The following is a 13,249-nucleotide window of genomic DNA, read 5'->3' on the forward strand; positions in this document are numbered from 1 at the left end:
AGAATTTATTCTCTTTGAAAAAAAAAATCTGAATTTCGTGATGTTTTTAGTGCTCACATCAACCATAGGTATAGTTTTGTACTGTTTTAGTTCAATATGACATTATAATTATTTACCTTTTCTCTTTTCTTACCATCTCTTAAAGAAAATAAAAAAAAAAATCTTAATCGTTGAACTATACGTTCATATTAGCGTAATTATTTGCATTACGATACATAAGTATCCCCAAAGAATATGAATATGACCCAAAAATAAGGCCAATCCACGTCCTTTCATTCTCCACTTCAACAACTTGGTATCAAAACTATTCCATATATAATTCCACTGCCTGCCTTATTTATTAATCACCAGTCACATTATTTGCGGTCGTTCAACTATTGTAAACGAAATCAAAGAAAAATGAAGCAAAAAAAAAAAGAAGCAATCAATAGATAGAGGAAGAAAAAGAAAGGGAGAAAATTCGAACCCTCTTAAAATATGAAAAACCGATGACTACTCTGAGCTCACCTAATGCATCGAGTTAATAAAAAAAGTAAAAGAACTTAGAGAAGATGAGTCTAAATTTCTTATTAAATCCTACTAATTTACTTGACAACTAAATATTGTAAGGTCCAAGATAACCACCCATCTCTAATATTAAAATCCTATAAGTTTGATAATCTTATAAGTTTACTTGACAATCAAATATCATCGGATCAAATAATTGTCCAGTAAAATGAGTCGTGACATGTAAATTGGTCCAGATACTCGTGGTAATGAGTAACTACCTGAAATTTTGGTTTCCCAAGGAGAAAGAAGTGAAAGTACATCTGTCAACCTGCAGTACTTCCACGTCCCTTACTGGGAAGCCAGAGATTGAGCTCGTCCATTGAGCCAACAAGAAGATAAAAAGAAAACAAAAAAATGAGTACACAACCACAACTGAACAGAATCACCAGACAACACCATTGAGAGGCAATAAAAGCTCTTCTTTTTCTTCCCTTTTTTCTCTCATAATAAGAGAGGAACTGTGAAGTGCACTTGAAATTGAATGCTTGTCAACAAGAACCACGTGCTTCTGGTCTTGCCATTTCATTGGCATCGAGGCACCATCCATAGAGATGAGTGGAGAATTGCAGTAATGGAGGAAAAAGATAACTGCACAGTACACCTTAATTAAAGAGAAAAGCACTGTAATAGGCATTCTTCTATGCAATTCTTTTTCCCTTTTGATTTCGGTTTTGGCCACCCTCTTGGGTACTAGAGATATTCGTTTGTTCTTACGAATGTTGCCGTAATCTAATGTATTTCTCATTCGACATTCTCTCTTACTAAATTCTTGTACTCGCCAGTGTTGAGGAAAGCTCTATTCGACCCAGAGCATTGATTCCCCATAACGAATAGGCTAGCTTGAGATCTCAATTGCCTATCCCAAGGTCCCCAGTTCCTCGAGGCACCTAAAATTTTCCTTGACAGGTCTAACATAGAAGAATTTCCTGTTCAGGTCACGGTGGTGCATTCTCAATAGGGATGTTCAGTGCGTACTTAACTTGTAACAATGGCGGTTATCATCGACAAACAAAAATTCGATTTTTGTAATTATTATCTGGTCGAAGTCCCCATTTATTTTTTATCTTGTTAGGTCGGTAGCCTTCATTTTGGCTAGGCTAAGGTTTTTATAAGGCTTCAATTTTTGTCATATACACGAGGGCGTGCACACACACATATAATATATATACGATAAAACCTACGGTAGTTCATATATATTTATGAATCCTCATGGTAATTCAAAACAAAGTATAACTCGTCAACCTAAACATAACTCAATTGGTTAAGACACTTATCTTCAGCTAAAAGGTGGTATTGAGTTCGAATCCCCGTCCTATACTAAAATAATAATAATAGTAATATATAAAATAAAAGCATAACTCAAAAACCACTTCTTTAAACCTCAAGGATCCATCATCCATGAACTCCATTCACTATAAACGCCTAAGCACCAATCTGAGACTTAAATTAGCCTGATTGAACATAACAGAAACCAAGGTCCATAATATTTTGATTCTTCTTGTAAAACACAGGACCGAAAACTATTTATATGCATTTACGAGAATCCCGTGCCATAACATGCGACGCACATGCGACAGACAGACGTAGAACCGTTGAAGGAGATGGATCCAATTCACTCAGCAACCTACCAACCACAAAAGTAAAAAGCAGGCACGCTTCAAAGCAAGAGGGAAAAACTAGAATAAACGTATTTGTTCTAATTTATGCATTAAGCTACCTGATTAAGAGGGTTATCAGGAGACTTCTTCCATAGCTTCCATATCATGTCCTTGTACTGATTGTGTGTAAGGCCAGGTTTCTCTTCCTTCAGCCTGGGGAGCTCAGCTTCTTCAAAAGCCTAATCATCATAACACCAGAGGGAAAAAAAAACTTTCAAGAACGGCACATTGAACGTTCATTAACAGAATCAAAGACTACATAACATAAAGAGGAGGCTCAGGAATCACCTCAAACAGATATCGACAGTTTATAAGAGACACCCCCAGTTAGTGTTTACTAAAGAAAGAAACAGTGCTTCTAAAAATTCCCCAGTTAGTGTTTACTAAGGAAAGAAAGAGTGCTTCTAAAAATCTGTGCATGTAGAGCACTTTTAACTCAGGCAGTGAACTCCGTACAGCAACTTGCCTAATCTGCCTCTCCTTTCCCTCATCATTCTGTTTCAATTTCATCTCCTTAAAAATGGCTTCACTTTTATTGAAGTCACTTCTTCCTTTGACATATCGCACAATTCCCAAAAAACCTTCCTACCTTCCAAGTTCAGCCCCGAGACCGAACAACTCCGATACAAATTTCATAAGAACTAAATAATTGGAATTGAAATTGTATTGAAAACTTTAAGAATAAGAAATTCAATAAAATATCTCAGGTGATTCGAGGAACTTAGATAACTGTCATAAAATTTGATAAGCATCAGAAAGGCCGGCCATCCAAAACACATAGGTGTAGAAAGCATGAAAATGTGAATAATGGCAGCTTTATATACTTTTATTCTCGATTTATTTATTTATATTTTGGTTGGAGGCAACAACGCAACAGCAATATCAATAAAACAAAGTCAACAACAGCATCTCTGGAAGATCCACGAGTAACTAGGTTAAGAATCAATGAATCATGACGCTGAACCAGACAAGTTAACAACAGGAACCATCATCATTAACATTCTGAAGATAAACAAATATCATATCAGAAATGAAGTGCAAGCAAAGGAGGGGAACAAGGAGAATGAATCGAATGCAAATGAGTTAAGGATAGACATTCATCTCAGCTATTTACAGAAGAGCCAAGAGCAGTCAACAAAAACTATTTTTGTCCGAATCATTCCAACTCCTCACATCACTCACCACTTTGACATATCCTAAGAGAAGTAGCAACACATGTCAAGTTACATAAACTTGTGATTACTTATGTAATAGCAAGTGACAGAGATGACTGATACAATGCCTACTCACAAAGAAGATAGATTTCAAAATTTAGTAACAGTTCTACTAGGCTTCCCAATTTCCAATTCAAACAACCATGAACAATATTGAGAACAAGATAACATGTGCATTGCATTCATATGACCAGAATGTAAACAGCACTATTTAAATGGCTAACGAAGCTTCTATTTATGTGATTCCAAGTTGATCCTGGAATAAGCTTCAATAACCCAATATTCCGCTCAACATATAGTTTCCAGATATTAATTTTAATGCGTCCAAAACTAAAATTTTCCATAGCACCAAAAGACACTAAAATGCCAGCCTCCAATTACCAGTTAGAACTATGAGAACTATAGAGACAAACCTTCTAAACTCCCAATCCAGCATAAAGGAAATTTTCTTAACTTAAAATTCTCGTTAAAATTTCCAGTTGAAAATCCTACGGTAACAATAAGTTCCAACAAAAAGGATTCTACCATCAACACACCAAAATTAACGAGATAACAAACAATCAATCAAGGCGATGTATATGTTCCGTCTATGATTCAATAGTACAAGGAGAACAAGTCGCACCTTAAATGAGGCCTTGAGCCTTCGCTCTGGATGCCGGTCCACAGGCAAATTATCCGTAACAGATATTTGAGCGATCGCGTCCTCCACCGTCCTGGCCTCAATAATAGAATCGTCCCGATTAGTATTGTTGACGAGCACCATCCTCTCGTACTCCTCCTCCGCCGCCGTCCGACTCTGCATTTTCTTCGCCTCCTCGACCTTCCTCTGAAGCTCAGCTTGCTCCTCCTCTCTGCGCCTCCTCAATTCAACTTCCGTGACCTTGGGGACCGGAATCGAAACCCTAGTCGCCTTTTTGTCGGGCTTCTTCATGGCTTTCTCAAGTTCCTTATCCTCCTGCTCGGCCAGGCGGCGAATCTCCGCCTTGCGAGCCGCAGCCTCAGCACGCTTCTCAGATTCATCCTCCCGCTTCTTGGCGGCGCGAGACTTGGGACCCTCAGCTTCGCGCCAGTACTGATCCACCTTCTCCCGATTTTCCCGATCCTTGCGCTCGACCTCGACTGCGCTCTTGCGTGCTCTCGCCGCCTCGGCCTTGCTGTTTACCCCCATCTTCTTCGGCATGGTTGCCGTTCAGGTCTGAAATCGTCTCCGGCGAGGGCGACGATGGAGATCCGATTGCGAGAAATCGAGGATTCTACGGCTTCTTCTAAGAAATAAGAATAATTGCAAAAACGAAACATCTGGCTGAAATAAACATTGCCTGTAACTTTTTTTTTTTTTTTTTTTTTTTGAGATAAACATTGCCTGTAACTATAAGTTTCAATATTGCAATAATAGATAAAAGTGAATAATCTTTGACAATTAAAAATGCTTTTTTATTTCTTTTACCGAGCCGAGCCAGTGGTTAAGTTACCTATCTATGACGAAAAGGTCATGAGATCGAACCCCCACCTCACATGTTGTATTAAAAAAAAAATTGGATAAAAAATGCTTAATTTACTCTTCAAAGCTTCAATATATATATTTTTTTTAATACAAGAAAGCTTTCATTACCATCCTATAATTTAAGAAATTTTGGATGGTTTGAGTTCAATAGAAATGATTTGTGACACCCTCAAACCATAAAGGTCAAGTCATCAAATTGAAATTAAGTTTAAAGTTCAAACCATGAGAACTAATTTGAAACTTTTAAATATATAGAGATCAAATAAAAATTTTGTTCCAACCATAGAGACTAGATTTATAATTTAACTTAATTTTTTAATTTGTTGATTAAAAATTTATTATTGAATATTTCGTAAAGTAAATTACTTAACATTTGAAAAGTTAACGAGAAGATAAACGTGAGTTTGAATTTTAAAAAATGGTGTTTAATAAAACTTGAATTTTAAAATGTATTTAATAGATTTTTGTACTTCTATTTTTTTAATAGGTTTTTAAATTTTAAAATTGAATAATATATAATAGATTTGTAGATTTTAGGAGAGGAGTTGAACATTTTTCTCACAATTTTTTTCCTTTGTACAAAAAGGGCTCACTATTTTGTTGAGTATTCATGCAAATTTAGTTAAATTATTTTTGTAATGGGAAGGCTTTGACTGTCACGTACGAATTCAGAATGGTCAAGGAGACGTAATGGGTTGAGCCTGGATAGTCCAGGCCCGGCTCTTCCATATGGGCTATGGTGCGCAATTGGACTGCAAACTATTTGGGCTCCAAATAAGCCCATGACAAGCAGGAAAATCTTTTTAGGCCCGAAACTAAACAAGTTTCTCCCATGAACTAGCGGCGCAGCCGATTCGGTTCGGTTTTCCAACCAAAAAAAGAAAAAAAAAATCAACAGAAAAAGGAAATGCGTAAAAAAAAAAATATATATATATATTTCTAAAGCTGTGTGGTAACTGTTTCTAGTTTCTCCGTTTCTCCATTTTTCGTTTTCTTTTTCAATTAAGAAAAATAAAATTGCATTGGTAACTATTTCACTCTCTAAAATTTTAAATGTTAAATTAAATTGTTATATTATGTTTATTTTTTTTATATTTATTATATATTTTATAAGTAAAAGTAATAAAATAATGCTTTTATCTATGTTTTGAAAAGAAAAAAAATTAGAAACATGGATAAGAAATAAGAAACTTGATTTTGTTATTTTCAATTGAAAACGTATCTTGCCAATGATAAATGAGAAATAGAACAATTATCAAATGCTTATGTTTCTCAAATATTAAAAATGAGGAGAAAAAGGAGAATTGAGAACATTATCGTTTTTAAGCTGCACTTAGCATTGGAAGAAAAAAAAAGAAAAATAAATTTTACTTAAATTCAAGGAGTAGGTTCAACATATAATGATCTGACCATAACCATATTGAATTAATTACAAGCTAAAAGGATTTATATATAATTTTCTCTTCATCAAAAAAAAAAAAAAGAAGAAAAAGAAAATTGTATAAACTTAGTCACCGTTTCATAAGTATTTTAAAAATCAAGCTTATGCTTTTAAAAACTTCATCTAAGTAGCAGACTTTTAGTCCCAAATCTTTAAAAAATAAAGTAAAAAAAATAAAATTGAAAAAACATAGTCAAAGTATTTCGTTTCTTATTTTTCAAAATCAAACTCAGAAATTTGAATGTGATTTTAAGAACGGCTTATGTTATTATTTTTTAAAAAGTTTTCAAAACCTAAGTAAAATTTTGAAAATTGAATTAAAAATAAAGTAGTTTTTTGAAATCTTGTTTTATTTTTGAAATTTAGCTAAAAAATTTAAATGTGTTTTTACGGATGTGAAACACAAGGGGGAAAAAAATAGAAATCAAGTATAATTTTTAAAAATAGATAAAAAAAAAGAAGAAGAAATACTTATCGAACCAAATCTTTTTAACTTGATGAATTATTAATTTCACCCGTTATTTATAGAGTTTATATTACAATATCTATTAGGATATTTATGGTCTGAAATTGAAAAGAATTTAAAATTGCTTCCCTACCTAACTTCGAGTGTATAAATTAAACTTTTTCTCAAAATATGTGTATTTATATATACACCAACCAACGATTTGCTATTGTCAATTTACAATATTTATATATTTATGCGTATTTTTATCATCAGTTCATGTAATTTTAAAATTTTTGTTTTACTGTTTATTTTTAATTTTAGTTCATTTTAATCCATGTACTTTAAAAATGTTTATTTTCGTTATTGTACTTTTAAAAAAAATACTATTTTAGTCATTTTATTTTATTTTTAATCTCATTTTTTCTATTACAATTTCAACACGACATTACAATCAATATATTTCTTAAAGTATAAACATTATTTTATACCAAAAAGTTTCGGTTATGTGTAAAATTTGTGTTAAAATTTTGCAAAGAGGAACTAAAATATTCACGTTTTAAAAAGTAATAGGAACAAAAATGAACATTTTCAAAGTACAAGGACCAAAATAAACCACAGTTACAAGTACGAGGACCAAAATGAAAATTTTCAAAGTATAAGGAAAAATAAACCATAGCTAAAAGTACATTTTAACCTAAATTTATTTATTACTTTTTGGAATATTAATGGCGATGCCAACCACTAATACAAACAACAAAAACCAATCTCAATGTAAATTTGGATAACCAATATCAATGTCAATACCAATACCAAAACTAAGATCGTAGAAGCAAATTCAAATCAAATTCTATCATACAAATTCATCAATCAAATCCAATCCTCTCCAAAGAATACTGTAAACTATCTCTACCTTCTTCTTCATCTGATTAATCTGGTGCTATGTTAAATAAATTTATTTATTCCTAATTTAGATGACTCTAACTTTTAGAGGGGATAGTAACAATTTGAATCGTAGGCCCCTTTTTATGGGAAGAAATAAAACGACCTTTTAACAAAAAATTAAATGGAGGTCCCATTAATCCACCCAATTTTATTCTACTTACCTTTTCTTTTTATATTTGCTATTTATTGTATTTTATTTTTTTTAATATATTTTTAGAAAAATCAGCAATAATTGAATTGTGGATATTGAAACATAGCTATCTGATCCCTACATAATTTACCTTCTGTAAAATCAGAGATTCAAATATCCCTTTCTTAAGATAATTTTATCTTCCACTTGTATATCTGACAAAATTTTCACTATTTTTATTCTGTTACTACACATATCTTACCAAAAAAAAAAAAAAAGAAAAAAAGAGACTTTAAATTAGATACACAGAAATAGATATAACCAAATGAGTTATTAAATTGTCTAAATAAGCAATCTAATCACCTCATTAAAAATAATTAATTTTGCACCTACACCAATCTTCTTATACAGTTACATTAACACCATAAATTGATAAGTATGTCTGACGAGTGACTTTATTGACATAATTATTATTTTAAAAATTTTATAATACAACATGATGGACCGGTGACCCGTGAAAAAGAAGGAGAAGAAGTAGTTTCTTTATTTATTTGATTTTTCACATCATCATAATGTTTCAAACAAAATTTTCATACATAACTAGTAAGTTTAGTTGATATCAAACTCAAACTAATTAAACCAAAGTATGAAATTGTGTTGAATCAGGATCAATTTATTACTACTAAAATATAATTCGGTGAATTATTTTACATAAAATTTTAAAATAAGTTCATAGAGGACACACAATAATTAAATAAAAGTAACCTAAATTGATATAAACATAATTCTAATTAGGTATAATTTTTGTCTTTCTTTATAAGTTATAATTTTATTGTTAACCTGAAGTTACTTAACGATAAACATAATTCAAATAATTAGGTATAAGTTTTGTCGTTGGTATAAACATAATTTAAATAATTAGGTATAATTTTTATCTTTCTTTATAAGTTATAATTTTATTGTTAACCCGCACTTACTTAACGGCTAAAACATATTCTACATTATTTAGAGACCAGAGATTTAACCTCTCATTTCTACATTTATTGTACTAAAAAAATTGTAATTTTATTTTTTCGAATAATTTATAATTGATATTTGTTTGATAGAAGAAATATGAGAATTCATATCTTTGATCGTATTTGGAATAGAAGTTGAATCTTGCACTAAAAAATTGACCTTCACACAAATATGTAATATTTTTCGAGAGGTGTCTAATAATTGTTGCCGACAATTTCGAAACTTATTTTGTTTCAATTATATGTAAGTAATATTTTTCTATAAATTGTTGTAACGATATTGATTTTCTACCCTATAAACTATTAAATTTTCTCGATTTAATTATTTTTTTAATTTTACCTCATATATGTACCAAGAATTTGAAGTTATTTTAAATATAATACACCGTAGCAAAGCTTTTGAATTTGAAGTTATTTTGAATATAACAGTTAGTAACAAAGGCTTTGAATTTGAAGTTATTTGGACTATAATAGTTAGTAACAAAACTCGTGAACAAAAATTCTGAATCTAACCAAAGTTAAATTCGAGAGGTTTTTTTTTTGAAGTATAAATATCTAGAGGCTAAAAACATAATTTAATCATAAAAATTTAAGAGATTAATTTTCATTGATTATTTAATTAATACCAACTTAATTATAACAAATTTTGGGTTCCTTTAGCGTGTACATTATAGGCACTTAAAATGCTTTCAAGTCTTTCCTTGAACGGAGAACCTGCCAAACGCACTTTCTAATGTTAATTAATTACTTTATTTTACTAAAATTAAAGGTCCAAATTTGATTCTTAAATTTTTCTAATTCCCTATTTTATTTTTTTTAATTCAATTTTTGATGTTCAAATTAGCTTTGTGGCAGATTGAAAATGTGAGTCTACTGAAAATTAATAAATCAAAATGAGGTTTTAAAAACACATGGATACAGAACAACTATAGAAATAAGTATGAGGGATTTTCGAAAATCATGCATTTTTTTTACATCAAAATTCATGTATCTAAATATAAAATAACTAAATAATTAACAATGGCAAATTTAGTAAGATTTCAATTAATCATTATGGTGGCATTTCTCTTTCTCCCACCAAAATATTAATAATAAAATTTGGTAGCTAACATCAGCATAATTAAGTGATAATTGACATTTACTGTGTTGGTCCGAAGTTCATTGTACTAAAATAATAATAGTAAAAAAAATTGGTAAGAAAATGAGATTTTATTGGCTACAATTTTGACACGTACATCAACTTTATGAACAAAGATATCTTAAAAGAAAAAGTACATACTCATAATAGTTTATTTTTAATATTTCGATCATAATCTTTATTTTTTAAAAGTACCTAATCATTTAATGAAAAATTCCATGAAAATTATAAGTTCTCAATGATTTATATATAAAAAAAAAGTTTGAAAATTGAAAAAAAATTAATTATGAAATTGCGAAATATAATTTTATTTAATTGAATCAATCGCAACTAAATCTCAAACCATTATTTAAATTATGTTATAAGTCAATTATTAATCCACTACAATTGCTTGGTCGTCAAATTAGGACGAGAATTTTGTCTTTTAGTCGTGCTAGTTGTTTAGGGTGATCAAACAAGACTCAGTCAGGTTTTGATGACTCAAGGTTCATATTAGGGAAAAAATAGTGAATAGAGGAGGGACTGCCTTGGTCCAGTCATCCTATTCGCTCCAATAAATAAATGATTCTATATTCAAAAGCAACTTCGTGGCGAATGAGAACTAGGGCACTAATCACAAAATGATATGAGGTAACGTCAACATAGTTGTGGTTATACAAAAAAACCAAATAGTCAGAGTCAGATGAATTAAATACTAGTTGATCATAATATAGATATGTCTTTCAATTTTAATTTAGGCATAGATACTAATTACCCAAAATTTTGTCTTTCAATTTTAATTTAGGTATACATACTAATTACCCCAAATTCAGTAACATGTGACATGGATTGGCCAAAATTTATGCTTATTCATCCACATATTCCTTTTCTTTCCCTATAAATATGTGGATTTGCAAGAACAAAGATGTTTAAATAAGCCAAGGGACATACAAACTGATCATATCATACACTCAATAATGGATTTAGCTCTCAAAGAATCCACGTCAAAGAAAGAAGAAGATCATGAACAAGCTCATGTTCAAATGTGGAACTACATCTTTGGCTTCACTAAAATGGCAATAATAAAATGCGCCATCGAGCTCAAAATCGCCGACACCATCGAAAGCCATGGCAGTCCCATGACACTCTCGCAATTATCATCTGCTTTAAACTGTTCTCCGCCGCTCCTCTACCGCATCCTGCGATTCCTCACCCACCGCGGGATTTTCAAAGAAGAAACCACAGCACAGAATCTCACAGGCTACGCCCAAACACCGTTGTCCCGCCTGCTGGCCAGCAACGGCAACAACAGCATGGCTCCACTTCTTTTACTTGAGAGCAGCCCAATAATGCTGGCGTCATGGCATAACTTGAGCGCACGAATCAAGGCCAGCGACGGCACCCCATTTGAGGCCACGCATGGCAAGGATTTGTGGAGTTACACTGCGGCTGATCCAACGCACAACAGGATTTTCAATGATGCCATGGCCTGCGCAGCGAGGGTTATCACTGTGCCTGCAATTCTTGAAGGTTGTGGAGAGATTTTTGAAGGGGTTGGATCTTTGGTGGATGTGGGAGGAGGAAATGGCACAAGCTTGAGCATGATTGTGAAGGCCTGCCCTTGGATTCGTGGTATCAACTTTGACCTTCCACATGTCGTTTCTGTTGCACAAGAATGCATGGGTGTGCAACATGTTGAGGGCAATATGTTTGATTGCATCCCCAAAGCTGATGCTGCTTTCCTTATGGTAAGATTATGATATCTCCGGTATATATTTCAAGAAATGAGATACAATGTTATTAGTATTCATATTCATGGATTCCGTCCGGAATCAATTGAAAATGAGAAGAATTATCCATCTCTATTATTATAATCGGATAAAGTCCCTTTTAAGTAAATAGGGCGTTAACAGCTACCAATTGCTATCTCTTTAGATTTCACTCATAAAAACTCATAATTTGTTCAGGAGCAAAATTTATGTGATCGTTAAAAATAGGTAATGATCACAAAAATTTACCAAGGGTTTGAACATGTGACAAACAAAACACGGATTTCAAATCCCCTAAACAAATTCTCTACTGCATATATATTATATGTAAAATTGGAATGTACTTAGTGGTTTTTAGGAATGAAATCTAAAGAGTTGGATGACAATTGCAATATAACTATTAACCCCTGTCGATTTTTTTTAATTTGCGTTTCTTAACATGTTCCTTCAAGATCGTGGCTTTTTTGGTTTATCGATCTTAATCAGATCTCAGTTTTTGATTTGATGCTCGATTGAGCTTCTTAGACTCTGATACCATATTGATATTCCTGAGATTCCGTCTCAAAACCATTTAATAATGAGAGGGGTACTTCATGTCTATTATAAACTTTTGTAATGTCTTTTTTTCTTTTCAACGTTGTTACTAATTTTGAGATTAAACTATAGCTATACACATGTATATAGAGTGTTCTACATGATTGGAACGACGAAGATTGCATAAAAATTCTGAAGAACTGTAAAGATGCCCTTCCGAAAAAGACTGGAAAAGTAATAATCGTAGAAACAGTCATCGATGGGAATGAAGAAAAGAATTTATCGGATGTGGGGCTGATGCTTGATATGGTGATGATGGCTCAGACCAACAAGGGTAAGGAAAGGACATGTGAGGAATGGGCGTTTGTGCTTCACGAGTCTGGTTTCAGTCGATACACCATTACTCCCATTCGAGCTATTCAATCTGTTATTCAAGCTTTCATTTGAATAAGTGAAAATTTAAATCTACTTTTCTTGTATGGAGTTAGTATTATCAACATTTAATAAAAGCGAGCTCTTAAGCATATTTCTATCAACTCTTTCTACAGGGTAGAGTGTTTCTGTTTGAATCTCCCATTTTCTTACTTATTCTAAAAAAATCTATTTATTATGTTTGAAGACTCCTTAAATATACAAGTTTATAATTGCAAGCTACAGTTATGTGCTGCGGCCACTCTTGGAAAACATTTCTTTTTTTAATTTAAGAACGCCATGGCATTCACATATTTCATAAAATTATTAAATATACTAAAAAGTCATTTCAACTTTGAAAAAAATTTAATTTAAAAACCAGCAAAGAAATCAAATAAAAGGAAATAATAATATTATTTACTTTATTGCTATTTGATTGAATGATATTATTTGTTGGATGCCATTATTTTGGTTCTTTCTTTGTTTGTTTTTTTTAAAGGCTCGCCCATTTTGTTT

At 31.9% G+C, this 13,249-nt stretch overlaps 2 protein-coding genes across 2 annotated transcripts; one reads left to right on the plus strand and one right to left on the minus strand.

Annotated features, from left to right (window-relative positions):
- Positions 1-1,904: 1,904 nt before the first annotated feature.
- Positions 1,905-4,713, minus strand: LOC111008038 (coiled-coil protein). Its single transcript, XM_022280633.2, has 3 exons — positions 4,044-4,713; positions 2,267-2,386; positions 1,905-2,173 (listed from the first exon to the last, which is right to left on the minus strand). The coding sequence occupies exons 1-3, from the start codon at positions 4,599-4,601 to the stop codon at positions 2,162-2,164; spliced, it is 690 nt and encodes a 229-aa protein (XP_022136325.1). The 5' UTR covers positions 4,602-4,713; the 3' UTR covers positions 1,905-2,161.
- Positions 4,714-10,939: 6,226 nt separating this feature from the next.
- On the plus strand, positions 10,940-12,858 carry LOC111007866 (acetylserotonin O-methyltransferase-like). The gene is made up of 2 exons (XM_022280394.2): positions 10,940-11,767; positions 12,473-12,858. The coding sequence occupies exons 1-2, from the start codon at positions 10,997-10,999 to the stop codon at positions 12,767-12,769; spliced, it is 1,068 nt and encodes a 355-aa protein (XP_022136086.1). The 5' UTR covers positions 10,940-10,996; the 3' UTR covers positions 12,770-12,858.
- Positions 12,859-13,249: the final 391 nt, after the last annotated feature.

This window comes from Momordica charantia (assembly GCF_013281855.1).
Source record: "Momordica charantia cultivar OHB3-1 chromosome 4 unlocalized genomic scaffold, Mcharantia_2.0 BLBB01000004.1, whole genome shotgun sequence".
Classification (NCBI taxonomy): Eukaryota; Viridiplantae; Streptophyta; class Magnoliopsida; order Cucurbitales; family Cucurbitaceae; genus Momordica; species Momordica charantia.

Bases quoted from the DNA above. Each gene is read 5' to 3' on its own strand.
- LOC111008038 (XM_022280633.2), bottom strand. From the start codon at position 4,601: ATGCCGAAGAAGATGGGGGTAAACAGCAAGGCCGAGGCGGCGAGAGCA. The intron at 2,387-4,043 runs GTGCGACTTGTT...TATGATGATTAG, and splicing joins GGCTCAAGGCCTCATTTAAG to GCTTTTGAAGAAGCTGAGCT.
- LOC111007866 (XM_022280394.2), top strand. From the start codon at position 10,997: ATGGATTTAGCTCTCAAAGAATCCACGTCAAAGAAAGAAGAAGATCAT. The intron at 11,768-12,472 runs GTAAGATTATGA...ACATGTATATAG, and splicing joins CTGATGCTGCTTTCCTTATG to AGTGTTCTACATGATTGGAA.